The sequence below is a fragment of the Myotis myotis genome, unplaced genomic scaffold (genome assembly GCF_014108235.1).
Source record: "Myotis myotis isolate mMyoMyo1 unplaced genomic scaffold, mMyoMyo1.p scaffold_m19_p_14, whole genome shotgun sequence".
NCBI lineage: Eukaryota > Metazoa > Chordata > Mammalia > Chiroptera > Vespertilionidae > Myotis > Myotis myotis.
Window position 1 is genome coordinate 49,939 of NW_023416318.1, and position 26,737 is coordinate 76,675.

General features: G+C 47.9%; 1 protein-coding gene across 2 annotated transcripts in view; it reads right to left on the minus strand.

Annotated features, from left to right (window-relative positions):
- The window catches only part of SMYD1 (SET and MYND domain containing 1), a 40,961-nt gene continuing 14,224 nt past the window's right edge, over positions 1-26,737 (minus strand). The window contains exons 2-10 of one of the 2 annotated variants that reach the window (XM_036333872.1): positions 21,548-21,724; positions 19,575-19,788; positions 16,807-16,937; positions 14,570-14,608; positions 11,089-11,278; positions 7,183-7,275; positions 4,980-5,143; positions 3,864-4,032; positions 1-2,365 (exon numbers count right to left, since the gene is read on the minus strand). In XM_036333872.1, coding sequence (XP_036189765.1) covers positions 2,207-2,365; positions 3,864-4,032; positions 4,980-5,143; positions 7,183-7,275; positions 11,089-11,278; positions 14,570-14,608; positions 16,807-16,937; positions 19,575-19,788; positions 21,548-21,724 — 1,336 coding nt within the window. In that variant the 3' untranslated portion in view covers positions 1-2,206. The remainder of the gene's footprint in view (positions 2,366-3,863; positions 4,033-4,979; positions 5,144-7,182; positions 7,276-11,088; positions 11,279-14,569; positions 14,609-16,806; positions 16,938-19,574; positions 19,789-21,547; positions 21,725-26,737) is intronic. The other variant, XM_036333873.1, reaches the window with a different exon arrangement.

Here is a 26,737-nt window from a genome sequence, read left to right on the forward strand (position 1 = left end):
TCTGTTTGGAAACAGTGGATTTAATGGCCTTTATTGACGGCTGTAACATAAAAACTCAAAATACACAGTCCCTATCGCTTCTGCTCTGAGACGTAAATTCATTCATTCATTCATTCATTCATTCATTCAACACGCATTAACTGAGCACCTACTATGTTTCAGGGCCTGTGCTAGGTTCTGGGGATAGAAAGATGAATAAAGGGACACAGCTCCTGCCCTCCAGGAGCTCACAATCCGATAGAGGAGGCAGACAATTAAACTGCCATGAGGAGAGAGTTATGATGGGAGATTCAAGGGTAATACCAGAGACCCAGGCAGCCAGCTTAATTGAAGGCATTCAGGAAAGGCTTCACAGATGGGGTGATTTCCAAACCGGGTGCTGAAAGATGAATAGGAGTCGGCAGGTTTTAGCTATTTTAGGTAGGAAAGTCAGAGAGGCGTGGAGAACATGGGTCACTCAGGGACCAGGGAGTGAGTGGGTTTGACTGAAGTCTAGGATGCCACAGAAGCAGAAGTCAGGTGTTCTCGGTGGTGTGCTGAGGAGGGACAGATGTTGGGGAGGGGAGATAGGGAGAGAAAGAGAAAGAATTTTATTCTGGATGTGCTGAGTTTGATGTGCCTGCAGAACATTCAAGAGGGTGTGTGGGGCTGGAGCTGAAGAGCAGGGTTGGGAAATACGGATTGAAGACCATCAAACCAAGGGCCTGGCAAACTCCTGCAGGGAGTGTGTGCAGACTGCGATGAAAATAAAGTGAGAGTGGCCACAATGAACAAAACCAACTACGGGAAATGGCACATATCAGGGAACGTGGAGAAACAGGGACAGAGGGAGACTGAGAAACCACATCAGAGCATCAGCACGGGGAAGTGGTGTTCCAGAAATCAGCGCGGGGAGTGTCAACTGATGCAAAGATGCCAAGAATCACAACAACCAAAAAAGGCCCTCTAGAACTGACCTGGGTAAAATCTCTTCTAGTGACGTTCAGGAAGCCAGCCTGCAGTGGCGTCAGGAAGAAATTAAAAGTGAAGGAAAGAAGAGGAGCCCTGGCCAGTTTGACTCAGTGGATAGCCTGTCAGCCTGCGGACCAGAGGGTCCTGGTTTGATTCATATCAAGGGCACATACCTGCTTGTAGGCTCCTCTCCGGCCCTGGCCCTGTTGGGCGCTCGTGCAGGAGGCAACCAATTGGTGTGCTTCTCTCACATCGATATTTCTCTCTGTCTTTCCCTCTTCCACTCTCTCTAAAAATCAATGGGAAAAGATCCTCTGGTGAGGATTTTTTAAAAAGAAAAAGAAAGAAAAGAGAAAAGGAGATAACTGTGGGAGATAAACCCTTTAAAAAGTACTCAGCGTGAACATTATTACTGCCGATCGCCCCCAGATGTTTACTGCCTGCACTCAAGAAGCCAGAAACATGTCAAGGATCCAGGGTGGAGAAGGAGTAATAGGTGAAGCCGGGCCCAAGACAGAGGGGAGGAAGGAGCCCAGAGCACAGGTGGAGAAGGAGCGGGGGTCCTGTCCACTGGTGTGAGAAGGAGGGGTGGGTGCAGGCATGGCGTGTGTGACTGTAGGAAGAGGAAATTGAGGGAATCCAGGTATATGTGTTTCCAAGTCTCCCTCAGCTTCATCCTGAAAAGAGTCCTCGTTACCCAAACACTGACTATCCCAGTCCACGGGTGAGACCAGCAGCCCCAGAGACACCTGCACAGTTGGGGTGAGCAGCCACCTGAGGCTCCAAGCACCTGCCACCCCAGCTCAGATGTGATCCCCTCTGTGATAGCCCACACTGCATATACCCCACCCACCGGACAGGCCCTCTACTGCACCCCTCTCTCCACACGGCTTACATTGCATTGTGATTACACGGCGCTTTCATTGTCTGCTTGCATTTTGCCTCCCCAGCTACTCTTGGAACTTCTTTATCTCTAGGGCCTACAGATACTTGTAGGATGAGTTGAGCTATAGGATGAATTAAATTGAATTAAACAGAGTTGAAATGAACCAACATGACACTGAGGAACCCAGAGCAGTACATTCCCATAGCAAGAGGGTTGAGCAATACTCTAACTTCCCCATCAAGGGTCTCCCCAGAAGCCCACTCCCTCCAGAATGTCTCCCCAGTTCCTGAGCCACAGTGCCCCCCCCCCCCGCAACACACACACACACACACACACACACACACACACACACACACACCAAGCAGGTCCTCATTGCTTCTTATGGAACAGAGATGGCGCCGGCTCGCTGCTGGGCTCAGCCATGACCTGCATGGGCTGGTTGTTCAGGGCAGCCTCGCGCATCTTGCGGTACATGAACTCGTTCTGGTGGAACAGGCGCAGCTCCATCTCCGTCTGCATCCGCATGGCCTGTGGGACGCAGACACACCAGGAACAGTGATGACAAGCCCCAGGACATGGTGGCGCTGGCCTCCCTGGGCCCTTTTGGAAAAGGCAGGCAATGGGGTACATGACTCCCAGTCACCAAGATTCGACAGTGCCCCCTCAGAGGATACATCCACCGGGGCCCAGGGTCCTGGCCGTGGGTCAGCTTGTTAGGGAGTCAGACCCCTGAGAGAGTAGCTGAGGGGGTGTTCCCAGGAACCGTCAAGTGGGGATCTAGATCTGAACCCTGGCCCCTGCCCTGGGCCCCACCTTAGGCAAGTGATTGAATCCCTTCAGCCCTCGGTTTCCTCGTACATGAAAGGGGTAAGATGCCTTCCTACTTCCCAACAGGCCAGGAAAATGACAGTATGTGACACACACAACGAAGTTCTCCCTTCCCCATGTGTTCTTTTAAGAAATACTTATCGCCCAGCCAGTGTGGCTTAGTGGTTGATCATCCACCCATGAACCAGGAGGTCACGGTTCGACTCCCAGTCAGGGCCCATGCCCAGGTTGCAGGCTCAGTCCCTGCAGGGGGTGTGCAGGAGGCAGCCCATCAATGATTTCTCTCTCATCGTTGATGTTTCTATCTCTCTCTCCCTCCCCCTCTTCCTTCCTCTTTCTGAAATCAACAAAAACAAATTTTCTTTAAAAAGCATACTTAACAAGCGCCAGACATCGCTGAGGGGCTAAGGATGCAGCAGTGAATAAGATGGGCAAAATCTCTGCCTTTGACAAGCTTAAATCACTAGGCATGACGTCTGTCTCCTCATATACTTGATGACACCGAGTCTTTCATCTTCCCTACACTGCACTGTCTGAGGACAGCTCCTTGAACGCGGTCATTCTTGAATAAACCAGCCCTTCAAAGTGCAGAGGAAACCAGCAGAGACTGGGAGCATGCCATGTGCCAGGCACGGTTCTCAGTGCTGTTCACACATCAAGTCACTGCACCCTCCTTACAACCCTCTCCTCTTCCTCCGGTTTACCGACGAGGAGACTGAGGCCCACACATGCAGTATTTGCGGCCACATGGCTAGAAAGTGGAGAAGCTGGAACTCAGTCTCAGCAGTCTGCTTCTAGAGCCTGTGTTCTCCAGTCCACTCATTCTGTAATGCACATTTCGTCACATGCATAGCTACACACACACACACACACACACACACACACACACACGCACGCGCACACGCGCACACGCGCACACACACCATTATCTAGGTTTTCTCAGTCAAGCTTGGAGCATCTTAGGTTTCAAGTCTCAGCTTGTCATCCACCGGCTATTTGACTATGAACAGCTTACTGCCCTTCCCTGGGCCTCAGTTTCCTCATATGTAAACAAGGGGAGTGGGCTAAAGCCTTTGTGAGCTCCCTTCAGGTCTCGCAGGCAATGTAGGGACTTTCCCAGAGCAGAGTTCAGAAGTCAGCTCTCATCCTCAGAGAGCTCAGAGCAGGCAGGGGGGCCCGGCGTCAAGGTGCTACTTGCCTCTAAGTCCTTGGTAATTGGGTGGGTGGGCCCGTGTGTCACCAGGAGAATGGCATAGGCTTTGCAGATCATACCGTGCCCCACCTCAATGTTACCAGCATGCCAGTTGGTCAGCCCCGCCCGCATCACAGCCATGCCCAGTTGGGCATTGTTGGGGTGGTAGAGCTTCCTGTAGAGGCAATAAATAATCATAACACATAATCCCAGCCTCCCTTACATCGGCAGAGTATTTGACATGTTATCAAGTGCTCTCATTGAAGTCCTTCTGCTTTCCCACCAGTGCCACCATCTGCAGCCCGCTGGGAGGGGACTGAGGCGCAGGTGGGAGGTGGCCAGAACCCCACACAGGGAAACTGTAAGAGCTGAGACTTTCATCTGAGTCTCTGAGCCACATCGTCTTGGGGAAAGGAATCAGGATTGTACTCTGAACGTTACTACGGGAACCTGGGAGCTCTCTGGTGCACCCAGCCCTCTCCTGGGAAAGCAGTAGAAAGGCCAAAGGGAAAAGATTAACAAAAATGTCCTTCTTGGGGCAGAATTGCATTTTTCCCTCCATGGCACCTTCTTAACAGAGCTTCATTTTAATATGTTATATAGTTTTCCCACATTTTATTTATGAGTAACATCCTCCCCCAAAAAATGAACCTTCTTGTGCCAATGTGGTCATGTAGCCAGATACACAAACGCACATGCCACTGTGAACAGGACATCGGCAGAGGGAAGGCAAGGACATTCTATTTTATACTTTACAATTTTAATGAACGAAAGCTCACAGGATTTTCTGTGTTGGTTGTTAGGGTGGACCCTTTCTAAACACTTAAAATCCAGCTGGACTTGGCCATCAGGAAATCAGAAGCCACCAGCAAACAATAGATGCGCTGCAGGATTCGGGAAAGACCGGGGATGACAAATAGGTTTCACCTTAGGTACCAACTCTGAGTATTTGGTCATTATTACTAGGAGCACCATGATTAAAAGGCTCCGTTGTAAAGAGTCCCAATTACTGCTGCTTGCTGTGGGTTCAGGAGGGAGAGGTAGCAGCATGCGCGCCCTCTATTTGTCCTGCCTGGAGTAGACACATTTCCAGATTATCTGACACCCATGATTGTCACCTACACATAGCCCTCCACCATCCTCCTGGCGTAGTAGGAGGCCTCCTCAAACGCCTGGAGGTAGGAGAGGACCTCGGAAACGATGCTCAGCATCCTCAGCATGTAGATATTGGTGTCAGCAAACACCGAGTCCTGCTTCTCCAGGCACTCCCGGCACAACTTCACAACCTGGAAGAGACACAGACCTGGCCCGTGACCAATGCGCCATGGCACATGCTTAATCCACATACGGGAGCCGCACAATGACATTGGACACTCCTTTGAAAGTTGAGATTGCTCACAATATGCACAGTGGGGGCGAACAATCAGGCTGTCCTGCTTGAAGTGTTCAGGATGGGTGGGCAGAGAGGGAGGCTCCTGGGAAGCTGGAAGACCCATCAGGAGATCGCCCCATTGGCCCTGGTGAGAAGTAAGATGGGCCTGACCCCAATCAGCTTGGAGTCAGGCGTTTCCAATTGATTCACGTGCAGACATAGGCTTGGGTTGCACTCTACAGAGTCCAATGGTCCTTAGACTGGGGTTGTTCACTGTTCTCTTCTCTTTCCCTTGCCACTCTCACGGAGAAGTGCCGCACACTTCTTTCCATTTTAAGTGAATGGAAACTAACTTTGCTCTGAGACTCTCCCAGAGGCCCATGAGGCAACTGGGTGGGGGTGGGGCAACATATGGGCTGGCAATCAGTCCGTCCTGAAAGCAACTCCCTTAAACCCGTGGGCAGAGTCCAGCCCTACACCTGCCCTGACGATTTTGAATGGAGAAAAGGAGAAAAGGAGAAAAGGAGAAGGGGGAGGGGGGAGGGGGAAGGGAGAGGGGGGAGGAGGAGGGGGAGGGGGGAGGGGAAGGGAGAGGGGAGAGGAGGAGGGGGAGGGGGAGGGGAGGGGGAGGGGAGGGGAGGGGAGGGGAGGGGGAGGGGGAGGGGGAAGGGGAGGGGGAGGGAGAGGGAGAGGGAGAGGGAGAGGGAGAGGGAGAAGGAGAGGAGAAGGAGAGGAGAGGAGAAGGAGAAGGAGAAGGAGAAGGAGAAGGAGCAAGGAGAAGGAGAGGAGAAGGAGAAGGAGAAGGAAGAAGGAGAGGAGAAGGAGAAGGAGAAGGAGAAGGAAGGAGAAGAGAAGGAGAGAGAAGGAGAAGGAGAAGGAGAAGGAGAGAAGGAGAAGGAGGAGAAGGAGAAGGCGAAGGAGAAGGAGAAGGAGAAGAGAGGAGAAGGAGAAGGAGAAGGAGAAGGAGAAGGAGAAGGAGAAGGAGAAGGAGAAGGAGAAGGAGAAGAAGGAGAAGGAGAGAGAAGCCAAAGGAATGGAGCGAGTAGAGCCCTCCGGATTGCTCTGGCTCCATTACTGTGTCTCTGACATACACTTTCCATATTGTTCAATAACACTTTGTTCATGTGACCGCTTCCCCTGCCTAACAGAACTCCTGGGAGGCAAGGAGCATGTCTTGTGTGGATCACCCCAGAAAGGCCTCAAAAATGGGCCATGAATGAGTGAGTACAGGATGAAAATGAAGACCAGATACACACCTGAGTTGCTTAAGGAGCCTGGAAAAAATATGGATTTATGGTCCCTGTGCTCTGTTGCAGATAAGTTATATCTTAGGGGATGAGCACAGGAATCTGTTTCCAAGAAGCTATCTGGGTGAGTCCAATGCAAGTGCTCTGCGGGTCAGTATTTGGCAGTGGGTCTCAACTTTCGATGCACTTTGAAACCACGTTTGAGCCTTAAAAATCCCGATGTCTGGGTCCCACCCCAAGAGATTCTGGTAGAATTGTCCTGGGTGAGGAGCTGATTTTTCAGTGATGGTAGGATTTTTCAGTGATGGTAGTCTTCAGCCAGCTGAGAACTCCTGGTGCCCTGAGAGCAGGGCTGAAGGCTCAGTTACTGGAGCCTGGAAACTATCTCCAGGACATGCATTTAATTATGGGAAAGCGAGCAACCCTCTGCCACCCCCATTTCTCCATTTCTGGTGCCAACTTGTAATACCACAACCCCCCAGGGGCATTTGTCAGGCTGCCAGAGTTCTTCCCAGACCCAGTTTCAGCAGGTTGAACAGCCCCTGAGAACACACCCCTAAGAAGTGCTAAAAGCTTGAGGGCAAGAGGAGTCCTGGTCTCAACCAAAGGACATCTTTAGAAAAACAACCTGCTTGGTAGCCCACCCCATTTCCCTCCCTTTCTGCCCTCCTCCCCACCCCTATCCACCATAAAAATGAATTCTTACCTCGTGGTACAAGCCCTCAGAGCGAGCCTTGTCAATCTTTTCTAGTGTATCCTTGGAGAATTGTATAATCTCCTTGACCACATCCTGAGAGGGCTGGGAGAAAGAGGGACACTGAGTTACAGCTTTGCATAGTCACATCTTTGACATTCAATGTAGTACAAAATTAATGCCTTCCTCATTCTTTTTTTTAAAGAAAAAATATGTTTTTATTGATTTCAGAGAGAGGAAGGGAGAGAGAAACATCAATGATGAAAGAGAATCATCCATCAGCTGCCTCCTGTACACCCCCTACAGGGGGTTGCGCCTGCAACCTCAGCATGTGCCCTGACTGGGAAATCAAACCGTGACTGAAAGGACAGAATGGAACTGATAGCTGTGTCCCTAACGAAAGGACAGAACGGAACTGATAGTAAAAGAACAGAACGGAACTGATAGCTGTGTCTCTAACTCCTCTCCCAGGAAAGCCACAGAATGTATCAGTTACTCAGCCTACCCTTATCTCAGCCAATGGGAAAGCAAGGAAAAGTAGCCCCCAGCCCTCACTCAACCAACAGGGATCGACCAAGTGCCTCCACCCCCCAACCCCAAGCCCTATAAATTCTTTGTTCTCTTGGGGCTCTGGGCTCTCTCTCGCATCCAGTAATGGAGGCAGAGGGGGACCAAGCCCCGGCTTGAATAAAAGACTCTATGCTTTTGCATCGGACTCGGCGCTCCCTGGTGGTTCTGTGGGACGTCTTGAAATCTGGGCATAACATGACCTCCTGGTTCATGGGTGGACGCTCAACCACTGAGCCACACTGGCTAAGCACCTTCCTTGTTCCGAATGCTTCACTTCTATAAATGCTGTGCAAGATCCCTACAGCTTTTCCAGCTCCCTCAGCATGCTTCTGACTCATGCTGTCCTTTCTATTGACCAAGCCCCAGCACCTTGCTGCAGCCAATCATTCCTGCCCTGTGCTAATGCCTGGGCTTTGGACCCAGTGCAGAATCTGACATTGACCCCTGTTGTGTTTTCTCTGGCATTTTGGATTCTTATTTTATCATCCAAAGTATTTTCCACTTTTCCTTTGTACTTCAAGTCAACCATGTATACTAAAGATATCCTCTTGTTTTTTTGTCTTTACCCAAGTCATTGATTTAGATACTGGCCACCACAGGGCTGAAGCCGAGGCTGAGGATTTGACTAAAACTTTGTGCTCCAGTTTGCCATCGGAGTTCATGAAAGATAGCCTTTGTGGCTATGGGTATCCAAACCCTTCCAGTGCCTTAGCACCCAGTTCATGTTTCCTTGTTTTCACCAAAAACATATTATGAGAGACTTTGTCAGCTGTCTCCGTGAAACAGCGGTTCTCAACCTGTGGGTCGCGACCCCTTTGGGGGTTGAACGACCCTTTCACAGGGGTCGCCTAAGACATCGGAAAACACATATATAATTACATATTGTTTTCATGATTAATCACTATGCTTTAATTATGTTCAATTTGTAACTGAAAATACATCCTGCATATCAGATATTTACGTTACGATTCATAACAGTAGCAAAATTACAGTTATGAAGTAGCAACGAAAATAATTTTATGGTTGGGGGTCACCACAACATGAGGAACTGTATTTAAGGGTCGCGGCATTAGGAAAGTTGAGAACCACTGCCATGAAATGTAGACTCATTAGGCTTACCACATTTGCCTGAGCAGTCTAGTGATATTGTAAAAAAAAAAAAAAAAAATTAGGAAAAATTTATTGGCTATGCTTATCCATATTATAAGCTCTTTTCTGATTTTGTTCCTTAGGCAAATCTGATAAAGCTTTTTTCCAAAATAAAAATAACTTTATTGTTTATTCTTACTATAAATAGGCATGTGGAAGCTGTAAAAAATTAAAACATATGAAAAAAGTAGAAATCCCCAGAACCTACCCAAAAATGAACACAGCATTTTGAAGAATATATATATATACACTTTTTACAAAGTATTCCCACCAATATTTCCAGTACCCCCCTGGCACTGTACATAGTTATCAAAATATTATTGACTATATTTCCTATGCTGTACTTCACATCCCTGTGACTATTTGGTAACTATCAGTTTGTAGTTCTTAATCCTCTCATCTTTTTCACCCATCCCCCAAGCCCCTCCCTCTGGCGACAATTAGTCTCTTCTCTGCATTTATGGGTCTGTTCCAATGTTGTTTGTTTATTTACCTTGTTCATTAGATTCCACATAGAAGTGGCACCATATGGTATCTGTCTTTCTCTGACTTATTTCACTTAGCATAATATCCTCTAGGTCCAGCCATGCTGACTGAAACGATAAGATTTCATTCTTTTTCATGGCTGAGTAATATTCCATCGTGTATATGTACCACTGCTGGCAGGCCTCACGGGGCAAGCTGCCCTCCACCCCTGACTTGGTGCACAGACTCTGAAGGGTGTTGCAGTCCAGCACTCAGGCCCTGCTGGCTGCTCCTGCTGATGGAATATTTGCATTCCTAGCCCAGACTCCTTTATTCCTAGGTCTCTTCTCCTGAGGCCTTGGGCTGAGGTCTTCTTTAGGCACTTCTGCCACCGAGGCCTCCTTACTGGGGAGGTGGGGAGACTTGCAGACACTTCCCTGCTCTGAGTCCGTGCCCAGTGCTTTTCCTCTCCTAGCCCTTTCCCCATGCCCTCTCCCCAGGCCCCTCATCTCAGGGTCCACAAGCCCTTTATTCTGGGTCCCTCAGCAGGGGGAGGACCCCTACATCTGAACTGACCCACCTGACCCTCCACCAATGTACCTTCCCAAGGGGGCTAACGAAGCAGGGGGAGTGGCGCTGCCCCAGCCCAGCCTCCAGCTTTCCCACTGCAGGAAGTGATGGAGGGCACGCTGCTTTCATCGGCCGTTCCAGCACCTGCAGCTCCACCTTCTCCCAGCTCCGCTGAGCTCCTGACTGTGGGAAACTGTTTATTGCCTTCACTATCTGATAAGCATAGACAGAGAACACCCCGAAACCCCCGAAGGCTGGGTGCTTTTGAAGCCCTAGCAAAGCTCGGAGCTAGGCGTCACCTCTGTTTGTCCAGACAGTGGTAGCTGAAACTACTCCCCCATTTATTATTATGTAAATCCTTGCTGATGGGCTAGTCTGCTTGTTACTAGGGGGTCACCTGCCTAAGGGCTATGCTATGGGTGCATCCCAGATCAATAAAAGCTTGGTGAGGCCTGAGCACGGAGGAAGTCCTTTGGGACTTGCTGCCTGGTCCCCCAATATTGCAAAATTATCTCGTGTCTTTTTCTCTCATTTGTTGTGCGGCTCCTCTTTCAGATACCGAACCCTACTCCACGCGGGTCGTGGAAGGAGTCTCACTCAACACTGACATGCCCCTCAGTAAGCCTTCCCGCTGCTCAGTGGTCCCACCATCCATTTGGCAACAGCTCCTCGGGACTTAGGCGAATTAACCAATGTAAACAGTGCCCGATCTCCACACTGCCCATTTCCATGGGACCAGGAAAATCTTTGTGATAACCAGACAACGAATCTCTGCCCACCTGGTCTCAATATGTGTAATTCCCAGCATTATTTAAACGGCAAAGGGGCAAGGAGATGACTAAAACTTACTGGGTTTCCACTCGCCATGCCACACCCTTTATAGATGTACTTTTGTTTAATGCTCAGAACAACCCCTTATCATGGTTGCCATCATTCCTATTTTATAGACGAGAAAACGGCGTGATATCCCCAAACTCAAACACCTTGCACGTGGCAGTGCCCAGACACTAGCTGGGACGTATGAGCAGTGCACTGCCCCCCACCCATACAGCCTTCCCTGGTCCTCTGGGAACTACGGAGCAGGGTGCATTGATTCGCTGTGGGATCCCCATGCCTGGCTTCTGTGGAGGCGGCACAAACACCCCGCAGTAGGGCTGTGTGTACCTTTGGGTCATCTTTCACCCCCAGGAAGAGGTCATCCTTCAGCCCTTTCTGGCAGTGCTCGCACGTGCAGTCGAAGTAGTACTGCTTCTTCAGCTGCTTCTTGCGTTCTTCGCTGACGTTAAGGAAGTCGATGTAGGACACGGTCAGCTCTTCTCCTTCTGAGATCTTGCCCAGGGCCCGGAGCTCAATCCTGGAGCAGGGCGAAGGAAAAGAGCAAATCAAGTCCCCGGCTTCAGGGTGGCACCTGTGCTCTTCCGGTTTCAAGGAGCTGAGTCTCAAAGACAGTGACTCCCACTAGCACATGAGGAAACTCCCATTCCCTCCAAAATTAGAGAAGATGTGGCCTAACGGACAGTTTTCTGAGTAATTCTGCTCTACTCATTATAACAATCAAATCTGCTTCATTCCGTAAATCGCCCTGAGATCTGCTCAAATAGATTCCCGGGAGAGGACCGGCCTTGGTCTTAAAACCACATTGATTCCATGCCCACAATCATCCCTGTACATCAGCTACTGGTTGTTGGCAAAGAAAGGGAGAAATAATAATAAGGTGAAAACTCAAACAAGAGAAGACTCAAGAGTCATTCCTGCTTAGTTTGGGGACTGCTCGCTCAGAAACACACACATTCAGTGATCATCCATCTTGGCCTATTCTGTGAGTGACTGCAAGTCCCTTCTTACCTCAACCAGTGGTTGAGGAGACTTATTCAGCAAAGGCTGGCTCTGTTAGTCTGATGCATTGTTCACTTTTGTGTTTATTGGGGGACAGGGCTTTGTGGTCGAAGGTGGTTAGCAAGAGCAGATGGCATTTCAGCTCCCTTCCAGCCTAGACCTGACCCTCCAATGACCTACAGCACAGCCCACTCTGCCATGTAATAGATGTAGAATATGCTGAAAACAAAAGCCCCTGGTGAAACTGACACCCAGATTAGCCAATCATGCAGAGATCAGCCTGTGGGCCTCTCAGCCATGCACCAGGCCAGAAGCTACAGAAAACAAGTGGTGAGCCCTGAGTTGTGCTCCTGTGTCTCCCCAGGATCCTGGGGCCTCACCACCCAGTAGAAACGATCCCCCAGAGAGTGAGTGGCAGGTTGCAGAGGCTGGGCAGAGCATCTGCAGAGAGGTCCATGATCATTTCTTTTACTTCCCAGAGCAGCTGTCAGACACCATGAGAAAGGCCGGGACACAATTTCAGCACCACAGAAGGGTCCCAGCCAGAGGCATTCCCTTTGTGCTCCAAAGTGACAATCAAGCAGGCAGCTACTGAACAGCAGTGACATGCATGTCCAAGTGTCAGAGGTGACATGCCTTCTCTCAAAGAGGAGTCCACTGACATGCCAAATAAATGTGACACTATATATAAAAACAACTCAAATGGCACCTGCCAAGATGCAAGCTCCCCTTCATCTCCTGTTCCTTCCTCCCTTTCTTCCCACCCCAATTTTTGGCAGCAGCTGTTACTGAAGTGATGAAAGGCAAGAGGGAGGGGAGGGCCCGGTGATTCTACTCCGAGGTCTGCTTGGAATCCTAATATGTCCAAACTGCAGGGAATCCATCTTCTCAGTTCAAAAATGAGGGCGCTGATACCCAGAGAGGTGAAGTAACATCCCCAAAGGTCCTACATACTTTGGCCACAGAGTCAAGATTAGAACTCAAGTGCCATTCACACCTCACCTCATCGTATTGGCCTGATGGTGTTCAGTCGGCCTCCTGAGCCTGCAATGCATGGGAAGTGAGGTGCACCAAAGCCCTCAATTCTAGGACTCTGATGATGTCCTAAGTAGGTCCATGAGAGCAACTTTAGAGCCAAGGTTGAGTGTGGATCTTTGGCATTTGGTCCTGGTTGGGTAAGTAAACTGCTAACCTGCCCCTTTTACAGAGGCAGTTCACCATAGTAACATATCCCCATTCAACAGTGACTCAATGGTCAATAAGTTAGGGTTTCCAATAGCTTTACTTTCCATCATGGTTAAGCCAGTTCATACAAGGTTTCAGAATGTCTCAAATTATTTCAATGCTATTAACGAATTTTCAAAACCAAATTAATTTAATGTCACTTAAATATGAAAAATGCATACCCCATTTACTAACTGGGAATTTGGAGTCAGGGAATGAATAGTGATTACCGCTCCATTCTGGACCCCAGACCCCTCCCATCCGTAATGCTCTGCAATTTTATAGTTCAGTCAATTGAGCCACAAGTAGGCAAGCAATTTAAGCGTTTTTTAGAGGTTTGGAAGGTCCCTAGAGATGCTCTCATCTTGACCTTTGCTCTATGGATGTGGAACAAAATGCCCAGATGATGTGAATCATTCAAAGTCACGTGCAATGCATGCCAACACAGTCTCAGGTTCACAAACCACTCCTCCCCTGCATTCCCAAAGCACGAACCCCCATGCAGCATTTTGTTCTAAATCCAAAGAGCATTTCAAGTACTTTTAAGCCCCATTTGAGAAAAAGACCCATCTGGGACCTTTTGGTAGTGATTAAGAAAAGTCAAGAGTAAAATCTAATCTAAACCACGAATTCATAGCTGGCCAGCGCAGTAAACGGAATGCTATGAATAAATATTTATCAAAATATCACAGTTATGGGTGCGATTTTCAGAACCCAGTCTGGGTGAGAGGTTGGGGGTTATAAGCAAACACATAGTCCTTTAGTAGGTCAGTAGTATCAGCAGTCCTCACTTCATGGCAAGCAGGGTTTAGAGGGATAAACCTGGGTTTTTGCCAAGATGATGTGGACCAGAAGAAACAGTTGCACTTTGAGGTTGGAGGAACGAAAGAAGTAAGGAGTGAAAGAGGAGAAAGGAAGAAAACAAAGTAGCCCTGGCCAGTGTGACTCAGTTGGTTGAGCATCGTCACATACACAAAAAGGCTGACAGTTCAATTCCCGGTCAGGGCAGGTGCCTAGATTGCAGGCTCAATCCCCAGTAGGGGGAGTGCAGGAGGCAGTCTGTCACATTGATGTTCCTCTTTCTCTCTCCCTTCCTCTCTCTCTAAAATCAATAAAAAACATTGTTTTAAAATGGAAAACAAAAGCATGTCAGGTAGTGGGTGAGTAAAGAACAAAATGATTAAATGCATTAAGAATAGGCCTGGCCGGCAGCTCAGTGGTTAGAGCATAGACCCAAGCACCAAAGGGTCTCAGATTTGATTCCCAAACCCAGTTGGGGTACATGGGGGAGGCAACCAATCTATGTGTCTCTCTCACATCAATGTTTCTCTCTCTCTCTCTTCTCTGTCTCTCCTCCTTCCCTCCCTCCTTTTCACTCTCTCTCTCTCTGAAAAAGCAATGGAAAAAAATATCCTCGGGTGAGGATTAACAAATTTTAAAAAAAAGAACAAAAAATACAGCATTCAAAAAAGAAGGACATACGGACAGACAGCAGCCACAGAATCTTGGGAAGGGGCATCTTGGGAACCGGGTAAGTGAGGGAGGTGGGTCAGAGGAGCAGGGAAGTTTGCAAAAACTGACCCACCTCATCTGGGTGTGAAACATGGATTTCACTGCCTCATGACTGAAAGACAAAACAGACACCCAAATGGAAATCATTACCATTGACTGACCCCGCGCGGCTAGCAAACGTGCCCAGTATTTCAGATGCAATCAGAGCTTTGGCCATAACAACGACCTCTAGCCCAGCCCCTGTAGCCCAGCCCCTGAAGTCCAGCCCCTGTAGCCGGGCTCACTTGACAAGGTGTGCCTGGTATACAGTGGGGCCTTCACTTACGAGTTTAATTCGTTCGGAGACCAAGCTCGTTAAGGAGTTCGTTAAGGAGTTCGTTAACTCAAATTACTCTATCAACTCAATGCAAAAAATCAGGGGGAGAGACAGCTGGTATCTCAAAAAACTCGTTAGTCGGGACACTCATAAGTTAAGGCCCCACTGTAGTGGAAATTTCACTGGATTTGGAATGAGAGGTTCTGAGTTCAAAAGTACACAGCCCTGGACAAGTGACTTCCCTTCCCAGGCCTCACTGTTCTCATCTATAACTGGGCAATAAGACTCATGAGACAGTGCATTTAAAAGTAGAGCACTTTTTTAAAAATGTACGGGAAGCGTATTATCCCACTAACAAGAACCTTGGACAAGTAAGTGTTGCCTCTTGATGTCCATCTCATGGAGAGTTGGAGCCCTATAGGGAGGCTGGGTAAGTCACACAGGTGGTAGATAAAATGATTGAGGTGTGAATTGGGCTCCTAACATCACGACCAGTGTTCTTTCCACGACGGCAGGCAGCTAGGCAGCGACTGAAAAGTCACCTTCTCTTGGACAACAACCAAGAAGCCCGGGTGAAACCTGGCTGCTCCAAATGAGTGGCTGCATAGAAGCCCGAGCAGACACTGGAGCTGATCTGGAAAAAGGGTTCTGCGCTCCTGTGGCAGTTACACGCAGCGAAAAGAAGAACCTGGGTCACCATTGCTTAGTGAAAGGGGTTCAAGAAAGACCAGCCCCGTACGTGAGTGAATTTGACCCTCTCTACCAACCAGGCTAACCCTGGACAACAGCTCGTCTGGGGAGGATTCCATGAAGTGATCCCAAGAGGCGTAGGAAGGGAAACACAAATGCTGTGAAAAAGATTATCATCTGGATCCAAAATAAACTTCCCTGTCTTGAGTGACTTTCTCAATTGCTTAGGAGCCTGGTGTCATGTGGGCCCTTGCTTCCAGAAATAGGAAGGAAAAGGGAAACTAGAGTCCCCGCTATATTGGAGCTTAAGCTTGAATCTTAAGCTAAGAACCGAAACCATTGACTTTGTTTTCCAGGAAGTTTTGGGGAGAAACTTGCTCATTGTTGAGAACTCAGTCAACTTGTATCTGTCATAAGAGCTTGTCTCTAAGAGCAAAAGCAATATTGCTCAGGCCTCGTTCTCAAAATCCCCCCAGCCTGAGCCAGGGACAACCGGGGCTCACACTCTTTGCTGACTCTTCTCCATTTGTGTCCCACCCCCAAATTCCCTTCTGTCCCCTCTGTGCCTTATTTGGGGGAGGGCACTAACTGACCTCTGAGGACTTCATCACCTGTTTCCTTTGCCCTCTGGCTTCTGGTTGGGGTTTGGCCAATGGGAAGAGATCAGAAGATGGGAGGAGTGCGGTTGGGCTGTTAGGTCTCCTGGCTCCCTCTCTGCCTTACCGTGGTTCTAGCAGTGGCTGGTTTCTCTACAGGCACAGCCACGCTGTTGGAAGGGCCTCTCCCGTGGCTGTGGCTCTCAGCAAGCACAAAAACAGTACTTCTTCCATTTGCCCTTCCACGCTAGAGATGATCGTGGTTTCGTGCTGTAGCTAGACCCTGGATACCTCACCATTCTTTATTAGTTGCTTAAATGCTACTCGCACTTCTAAGTTCTCTTCAGATTAACGCTGACTGTGCCTTTGGATTTCTGCTGGGACCTTGACGGACATATGCTTCTCAGTTGATGTTTTGTAATGACCTCAAGGCATCAAGTTTTAAAATAGTAGTTAGAGGTTTATCTCACATATCTAGGCAACCTCAAGAAACATACAGAGACTCAGAAATTACCCATGTGGAGTTCTCTGCTATCCTCCCCATTACCTTTCTCCTAACCACAAACATTCTACAATGAAATTTCTATTTCTTTCCCATTTGAAAACCATGTTAGTTCATGAACCTTAGGCTTAAGTCAAGTGGCGAGAACACCATGAGGTCTCTCCCCCACCCCAAATCACAGCACCCCCAGTGAGAGACATACTCACTTGCCGTTGTTAAAGATGACGGTGCAGTTGGGCCAGCAGTCATGGTTCACCAGGCCCAGGTTGGGGAAGATGCCCACGCCCACTGCCTGCAGGCCCCTCTGATCACTGAGTGTGAAACCATTGCAGTTAATCTACCCAGAGAAAAAGATAAAGAGTCAGCTGACACACACAGACTGGGGACACAACACCATCCTCGCTACTGAAAGGTGTTTTTTAAAAAGTAGAAAACCAGTCTCATCCCAGAAATGCTTAGAGTCTGGAAACAAAAGGGTCTCTGCTCTCTGTGTAATTCTAAATGACCCTCTAAATTAGTATCGGGGAGACTCCCATGTTTGCTAAAATGCAGCACTACCTTGAACGTTTTGGGTGGCTGTATTCTAAAAAGGCCAAAGAATGTCGGGCCAGTTGGTCTAGTGGTTGAGCATTCACCTATGAATCAGGAGGTCACAGTTCAATTCCTGATCTGGGCACATGCCCAGGTTGTGGGCAGGAGGTAGCCTATGAATGGTTCTCTCTTATCATTGATGTTTCTATCTCTCTGTCCCTCTCCCTTCCTCTCTGAAATCAATTTTAAAAAATGATAAAAAATAAAAAGGCCAAAGATAGAAATGTTGATTCAGACAGTCTCTCCTTTTCCTGTACCTGGGTCTCACATGAGTCTTCCCCAGTATCTATTTGGTTTCTCTCTCCATGCACTACTCTGCCTTCCGGTGTGTGTGTGTGTGTGTGTGTGTGTGTGTGTGTGTGTGTCCTCTGCTTTCTTTGTCTCCCTACCCTCAACTCCTATAGCTGTTCATAAGAGAAAATTGACATTTCTGTTTTATTGCGTCTGCTGGATATTTTATACTCCCTGTTCACAATTTTAAATTCTGATGGGTGCAACATTTATTTATAAATCCAAGACAAATCAAGTTGGTTATTATTTATATGACACTCGATTTATTTCCTTTCCCTTAAAAATAAGTGGTTCTTTATAGAAACAGATTCCAAATATCTGCTAGCAGGGCATGGAAATGCATAAGAATAAATATAACCTAAACTACATTGACAACTGCAGATATTTCTGCTTTATATTTAAATAATAACAGAAATACATACTATGCATAATAAAATATACATTTGCATGTGTATATTGATATATATGGCACATGGCTATTTGCTCTAGAATTGGAGGACTGTCACTTTCTCCATTCATCTCATCAGTCATTCAGCAAATACGTGAAGTTAAGCCTGTCAGGACTAACAAGCTGTGTTACCTTAGTCAAATCTCTTTCTTCTCTGAGCCCCATTTTCCCATCTGTAGGTTGAGAGAGTTGGACCAGATGATCTCTACGGTCCTTTTAGCTCTACACTTCGGTAATTATGCCATCCTGTGGCTGCAGTCCCCAGGCCCCTGGGGTTACCCAGGATGGTCTATGACACACAAGCCTGTGGAGCCCAAGTGCTAGGAGTAGCAACTCCAGCACCAGGCAGGCCGCTTCTAGCCCTGCCACGGACACCAGCTCACTGTGTGGCCTGTGGAAGGCATGTAAATCTCTCTGGGCCTAGGCTTTCTGTTCATAAAATAGGAATGTTAAAGGCATGAATTTCACCGTGGGTGGTAAAACTTGCATAAAATAATACATGGGAAGCTATGGTAGTTAATTTTATATGTCAACTTGGCTGGGCTGCGGTGCCCACATATTTGGTCAAACATTATTCTGTGTTTCTGTGAAGGTGTTTTTTGGGTAGATTAGCATTTAAATCAGTAGATTTGGAATAAAGCAAATTATCCTGCACAACGTAGGTGGCCTCACGTGATCAGTTAACAAACTTAATAGAACAAAGACTGACTTCCCCTGAGCAGGAAGGAATTCTGCCAGCAGTCGGCCTTTGGACTCGAACCACAACTATTTTGGGGGGCGTCCTGCCTGCAGGCTTATCGGCAGATTTTGAATTTACACTCTACAATCTCAGGAGCGAATTCATTAAAATAAATCATCTCTGTCAATAGGTAGATAGATAATTGATATAGATATATAGATGATAGATAGATAGATAGATAGATAGATAGATAGATAGATAGATAGATAGATAGATAGATGACTGTTTCTCTGGGGAACTCTGACATTACAGAGGCACTGGCACATGGTAACAACTAGAGATGTTGGTTATGATCCTGCTGTTGTTATTATGACAATAACCTCCCTCTTCAGCCCGCTTACCAACCCCACAGAAGGTGCTGGGCCTGCCAGAATGAAGACATCTATCCCCACAGCCCAAGACCTGGTGACCCTCCGGACTCCCACCCCCACCTCCTGGACTCTCAGGGCTGCGAGAGAGGGGCCCTTATTCTCCTCTCTCTGGCTTCCACACCCACTACTCCCATTATCCTTCCCCTCAGACCTCAGAAAAGGAAGGGCCATATTTTCAAGGTGACTAATAGGCAAGAAGGGATGGTAATTGGGTCTTTGTTTTCAAAGTGGAAAGGAGAGAATACAGGACATGCAGATAAACAAGGAGGTAAAATAACATCCGAATCTACCATTCAGAGATAATGGAAAGTCTTGTTGGGATGCCAACGTCAGATGGGGCAGGAATGACCTCACAGTAAGCAAGACCAAAAGGACAGAGGACAGGGTGACAGTTGTCCATTCAAGGGCTCTGTCTCCCTCCAGTTCTTCTCTTGGCCCTTCCTCCCCACTCTGGCCTGGCAGCATCTGAAAACTTATTCGGTGGACAATCCCAGCTGTCACCCACCCCCACCTCCACTTCATGAGAAACCATACCACGCCAAAGATGTGGGAGATGTACTGCATGCTGAACTGCTGGCTCTGGGGCAGCCAGTACTGCAAGAAAGTATCCACGTCCACCCGCAGCTGCTTCTGCTCCTCCTCCCCAAAGTTCTCCACGTGGTTCTGCAGGTCGTCCACGGACACCAGGCAGCCCTCTGTGAGCCCGGTGCCCTCTCTCTCCACCCGCCACATGATGCGTGCAGCCAGCCTGTGGAGAAGGGCCGGGTTAGGGAGACCCACTGCTTCCATTCATTCAACAAGTACGTACTGAGTGCTTAATGCATGCCAGGCACAGTGCCAGGCCCAAGATAGTTTTGAAATAGACAGAATTTCTTCTATCATGAAGTTTCTTATAGTGGGGGAGACAAAAGTTTAAAAGATCATTAAACTGGTGTTAAATGCTGTGCAGAAAATAGAATCAGGTAACATGATAGAAAGTGGCAGGGGGTGGAGGAGAAGACAAGGGGACCCGGGGAGGTGGCAGGGGTGAGGCACACTCGAGCTGAACAGAAGGAGCCAGCTCTGTGTGCAATGGGGAAAGAGCAGCGAGTACAAAGGCTCTGAAGGAGGCATGAGCTTGGCATGAAGAAGAAACAGCAAGAAGACCAAAGAGGCTGCAGCACAGAGCGTGAGGAGTGGAAAACAAATAAAGGTGGAGAGGTGGGCAGAAGCCAGGTTATGTGGGTCTAGCAGAGCCTGCATGGGGTCTGGGGACACCATGAGGTATGGCAGCCTGGGTCTCTCCTGGTAGTTTGGCTACTGAGATGAGCACTGGCAAAGGAGCCTAATGACCTGGGTTCAATTCTGTTTCTGTTTCTTCCTGTGTGACCCTGGGCAAGTCATTTGACCTCCCTGAACCTTTCCAAACATCAGTAAAATGAGGACAACATATATTCCCTGTCATGCTAACCTCCAGAGGCATTTGGGAGATCTTTGTGTGTAAACTTATTTATATTCTTAATGATTGGATAAAGAGAAGGTGAAGAAGACAATCTAGGTGGAGAGACAGTATAAGCAAAGGCCTGGATGCAGCCAAGAGCATGGCATCAGCAGGAAGCAGGAAGGGATCTGGCCTGGCTGGAGCAGAGGGCTCAGGAGAGCTCAGGGCTTTGAGTGTGAGACAGAGGAGTGTACTTAATCCTGAGGGCAGAGAGGATCCCCTGTTAACGAGTAAGCAGCCCATACCTACAAGATGAAGCCTTTACCCTAGGGACACGTTGGCAACTCTGCCATTCACTGGCCAGGCACCAGGGAAGGACTGGTGGCCTAGGACAGAAACCCCCTGGAGAGGAACCCCCTTGGAAAAGTATGGCCCTTGTTTCCTCTCATTTGGGACATGGGGTTATTTCCACAGAGATGCCCTGCCAGGGACCCCAGGCGCCTGAGAACCAAGATGTCCCCACATGGAGCACAGGATAGAATTGGGGGAAATAAGATTTGGTCTGGGGTGTCTGCTACCTCCAAATATTAGGAAGAATGTCACAAAGCTCAGAGATTAGAGACTAATGGGTGACATTAGTCACCCATTAGACTGGACTAATCAGTCCAGTATCAGTATTTTGTAAACAGGGTAGATGTATTGAGCTCTAGCTCATTTTGCCAAATCTTCAGATTTTTTTTCAAGACAGGCCAAAAAAAACCTCATTTTTTTAAATGTGAAATTTCCAATTTTTGAACATTGGCAGATTAATATTTTTAAATTAAATATTAGGGAGCCATACAGAATGGGTCTGCAGCCAGCTCCAGCCCGGGTCTGTATTTTGGTGCCATTAACCTGTCCTCCCTCTTAGACGGGCTCCCAGACCTAAAGGGAGCTCACAGACGTGGCCATATCCGGTCTCTTGGGGGCGCTGTCCTGCTTTTGCACTTAGCCCGACTTCCTTGGGCCTGGGAATGCTGTCACTGCCACCACCCCCGCCCCCTGACATCCGGAAATCCCAAACATTTCCGCAGGGCCCAGCTCTGACCTGATGTTCTCGTTGGGCACCTTCCCGTATCTCTTGATGGCCAAGCACTCCTTCTTGTGGTCTACCCACGCATCCTTCTGGCAGGTGCGGTCACAGTAACGAGCAAACTTGCACTGCCCACAGTGGTGGAGCTTCTCCTGCCTCTTGAAGCAGGTGTGGCACACAAAGTTAACGAGGCTGGAAACAGAGGGAGAAAACGTGACTAAATTCCAGGGGCGCCACTGGCCTTTCAAAGACGGCAGGGCCATCCTTGTCTTTCTAAGCTTCAAACTCCCACTTTTCAGAGAGAGGGGCCAGGCTTCCAAAGGCCATTAGCTGTAACTATCTTTCTAGCAGATATTTTAAAGTGAACCAAATGGGAGCACTACCGAGCTCTGCATATAAGCCCTTCAAGTTAACTCGGCAAGTATAGGTGTATGACCTACAGGCACTGGGACTCCCACAAGTGGCCAGAGGGACAGGGGAACCTGTAATCACCGTACAGTGCGGGGAGCGCTGGGATAGGGGAGGCACAAAGTGTTCCTGGCACTGATATGTATTCATGTACATATATTCATATACACATACACATTTCATGTAGAAACTAAAATTTGTACCTACCAAACATATATATTACATTTCATGGTTCTCACACTGTTGCATTGTTTTACATTTTAAATGCTAATGAGCCCTGGCCTCCGTGGTTCAGTAGGTTGAGCATCATCCCATGCATCGCAATGTCCCCGGTTCAGTTCCTTGTCAGGGCACAATGCCCAGGTTGCTGGCTCAACCCCCACATCCCCAGTAGGGGGCGTGCAGGAGGCAGCCGATGGATGGTTTTCTCTCTTCCTCTCCTTTCCTCTCTAAAATCAATAAAAACATATTCTTTTAGAAGCTAATAAAAACTCCAAGTGGTCACCTAGAATAACAGAAGTTCTGCTTCTTTATCTTTTACTGCTGAATTCTAAGCTGCTTACACTGCAGGGAGAGGTGGTGTCTCGGAGATTGGAGACATCACTGTGGCCAGCGTAAGCTCCAACAACTCTGAACCCTAAAAACTTACCTGACAGCAAACAGTGCAGCCAAGTGCGCATGTGTTAGGGGCTGGCGATCCAAAAGAGAGTCCTCCAAATTAACTTCCAGGCAGAATACAATGTTTGTTCAAGGATAAGTAATTTTAAATGTGCTGATTTGAAGTTTACTCAACAGCAATCTTTCTTTTTTTAGAGCAATATAGATTTTTTTTTTCCCAAGGGAGAGTATTTCGCCTCTAACATTGTTTAGAATTGCTGGGGCACGGTGAAAACTGACTTTTACTAGTTTTGTTATTGTTTTTAAATCCTGTGCAGAGAGCGCCCCCTTACTGCCTGCACTGGGTATGCACCCTGGCACTGCCCTCTCGGCTGACACTGCCTGGGTGTCTCATTAGGGCAGACCTTCCTAACCTGGCACAAAGGGAGCGAATACACCTGCCATGGCACTTGCCTCCAGGCTCCCGGGAACTGACTCAAAACACTTCAACAGCGCCTGCTTAGAGAATAGTCTACCTGCCATGAACTACAGGTATGTCCATAAGAAATTCAGTAGAATGCCCCTCCGGTCTTCAAAGTCACTAATAACCACTTTGTCCAGGAGGAGGCGAGACACAGCCCTGGAGTGAGGCAAAATAAACTTCACCCCAGCCCAGCACAAGCTGGGCTTGCGGGCTCAATCCCCAGTAGGGGGCGTGCAGGAGGCAGCTGGTCATTGATTCTCTCTCATCATTGATGTTTCTCTCTCTCCCTCTCCCTCCCTCTCTGAAATCAATAAAAACATATTTAAAAAATAAGAAAAAAATAACTTCATCCCATACTGGGTGGTAGACCTTTACAATCATGTATATAACCACTTATCAGGTCTTGAATCAATTCAATATCAGTTCAATAATATGTCACTTTCATATGAGATTCTTTACAATCACTCTGCTATAATAAATTTCTCATTACTTTTCAGAAGAAGAAAATGTGTCCTGGCTGGGTGCTCAGTTGGTTAGAGCGTTGTCCTGATACGCCAAGGTTGTGGGTTTGATCTCTGATTAGGGTACATACAAGAATCAACCAATGAATGCATAAACAAATGGAACAACAAATCTCTCCTTCTCTCTCTCTCTCTCTCTCTCTCTCTCTCTCTCTCTCTCTCCAACAAATTTTTTTAAGAAGAAAATAAAATGTGATGATTTTGAAATGATTCTTTTTCTCATGATGAATTCATAGTGCAGCGTTTCTCAACCTTCTGGCCCTTTAAATACCGTTCCTCATGTTGTGACCCAACCATAAAATTATTTTCGTTGCTACTTCATAACTGTAATGTTGCTACTGTTATGAACCATAATGTAAATATCTGATATGCAGGATGGTCTTAGGCGACCCCTGTGAAAGGGTCGTTCGACCACCAAAGGGGTCGTGACCCACAGGTTGAGAACCGCTGTCATAGTGGGTTCCAAGTGTTAACTACCAAACTCTTGTCTACAGGCTCACACACCTGTTTTAGATTCCATCCCAGTTCTTCTGGGGCCTGGAGTCAAGCTTTAAAGGTTGGAGAAGCCCAGCAAGCATGTGAGTAATCTCCTAATTTAGATCCCCTAAGAATGAAGTCGACCTTTCTCCCCATTACCTCACCTGCTGGTAAGGCTTAACTGAGAAGGAAGGGAGAAGCTGTGATGCGAAGCAGGGCTTCTCAGACTCTGGTGGGCATCACGTCATCAGAGATCTTTTAAAAACCGGATTCTAATTCAGTGGGTCTGGGGTGGGGTCCGAGACCCTCCATTTCTAACAAGCTCCAGGTGATCCTGATGCCACAACTCTGAGCAGCAAGACTCTGGATGTGGGGAACCGATATAGGGTTGACCTGCTGGCAAAGTCACAAACAAGTCCCAGCTTAGAGGGCTCAGTCCTCTTAGCATAATTAGGCTTGACCTTATAACACTCCCAGATCTTACCTGGGAAGCTAATGGGCTGAGGGAAGTGCAGGAAGTGTAACTATGGTCAAAACAGGTGAAACTCACAAGAACTGTGTAACTATGGTAACCACTACCTTGTTTACCTCTGACTATAAAATGGTTGGTGTAGCCTGAGCACTGGTGGAAGTCCTTCCTCTTGAGTTGGACTTACCCGCCTGGCCCCCCAATATTCCCAAATTATCTCGTGTCTTTTCTCTTTCATGTGTGTGCAGCTCCTCTTCCAGATCCTGAACCCTGAACCACACGGGCCGTGGAGGGAAACATTTACAACATCTGGAGATGAGAGAAAACTTAAATCCCACTCCTTCCAGTGGGGTGTGCAAGGAAGTATCGGGTAGGCAGAAATGGGAAGTTTTAAAATTGTGTCCTTCTGCTCTCCATCTCCTTACACTGGTGGCAGGATGGGTATTATGGAAAGTCAGACCTGAAGTCAGTCTGGGTTGGGTTCAATTCCGGATTCTAGTATCTACTGCCTGTATGACCTCAAGCAAGTACTCTAACCTCTCTGAGCCTTGGTTTCCTTATGTGAAAATGAGAATAGCAACACCTAGATCTTGATAATCTCTTAGACTAATGACTATTACTTTTTTAATGAAACATACTATTTTAAAAATTCAAGCAAGAAGAAAATTACAAAGAAATTCCAAGCCTGGCCTGAGTGGCTCAGTGGTTGAGCATCGACCTATGAACCAGGAGATCAAGGTTCCATTCTTGGTCAGGGCACATGCCGGAGTTGTGGGCTTGTCCCCAGTAGGGGGCATGCTGGAGGCAACCAATCAATGATTCTCTCTCATCATTGATGTTTCTCTCTCTCTCCCTCTCCCTTCCTCTCTGAAAATCAATAAAAACATATTTTTTTCAAAAAGAAATTCTAAAATCGTACCACTCTTGAAGTGATCTGGAGGGTTGAATGAAATAATGAGAAAACTACGCAGACCCTGGCACAGGATGAGTGCTCAGTGACGCCAGCCCGGTTCCCCATCCATCTGTCACGTAGCCACGCTGAGCCACATTGAGTATGAGCTTCTGCCCCGCTTCAGCACCCACTGTTTCTCTGGCAGCCAACGGAGAGGAAGACCTCCGGGTTGGAAGAGGACCCCTGTTGGGTGAAAGGGTACTTCCTCCACAGAAACACATTATCCCCTTCTTCACAGCTCACGTAAGAGAAAATCCAAAAGACATGAAGCCCTCAAACCTGGTGGATTCCAGGAGAAAGTGCGTCATCCAGACGGTGTGGCTGGCTGGTCGCCAGCAAGTCTCTCTTCTAGTCTCAGTTTCCCGGTCCCCACAGAGTCCCATTCACACCACACTTAGAAATATGTTTTCAACCAATTCTCTTTTGTTAAACCTTCACAGCAAGCCCCTTGATCAACATCCTTACAGGGATGTTATTCTCAGAGGGGTCTCTGAGGCCTGACACTGCTCCCAGCACACAGGGCAAAGGGAGCCGCCAAGCCCACCTGGTCTGCCTGCAGCCCTGAGTGTGCTTGCCCCAGCCAGCGGGTCCCCACTCACTCTTTGCTCTGCAGGCACTGGGTTATGTCATCTGTCACAGTCAAGGGGCATGGAAGGGCAGCTGCTGCTCAGCTCCTTGTATGGAAATAACCAATTACTGGGCAGATAAACACACAGGGAAGGTCTCTACAAGTGAGGCGAGCCCTAGAGTCTAGCCAGAGAGCAGGGGACCCACAGTTCTGGCTGGCTGGCTGCTTAAACACTCTCAGCCAGCCAGGAGGACTCCCCTCAGAATTCAAGGGGCAGGAGGCATATCTTAAAGAACATCCCATCCCTCAAGTACCCAGAGAACTATACAATATTTATTTTATTTAAATATATATATTTGTTGTTGTTGACAGTATTACAGATGTCCCCAATTCCCCCCACCTTTACCTCTCTCCGCCCAGCCTCCACCCCTCCCCTTAGGCCTTCGCCACACTATTGTCTGTATCCATGGGCGAGGCATATAAGTATATAAGTACTTTGGTTTATCTCTTCTCATTCCCCACCCTCCCACCCCCAAGATATGTCAGTCTGTTCCATGCCTCCATGCCTCAGGTATTATTTTGTTGGTCAATTCACTTTGCTTATTAGATTCCACAAATAAGTGAGAGCATGTGATATTTGTCTTTCTCTGATTGGCTTATTTCACTTAGTATAATAGTCTCTAGGTCCATCCATGCTGTCCCAAAGGGTAAGAGATCCTTCTTTTTCAT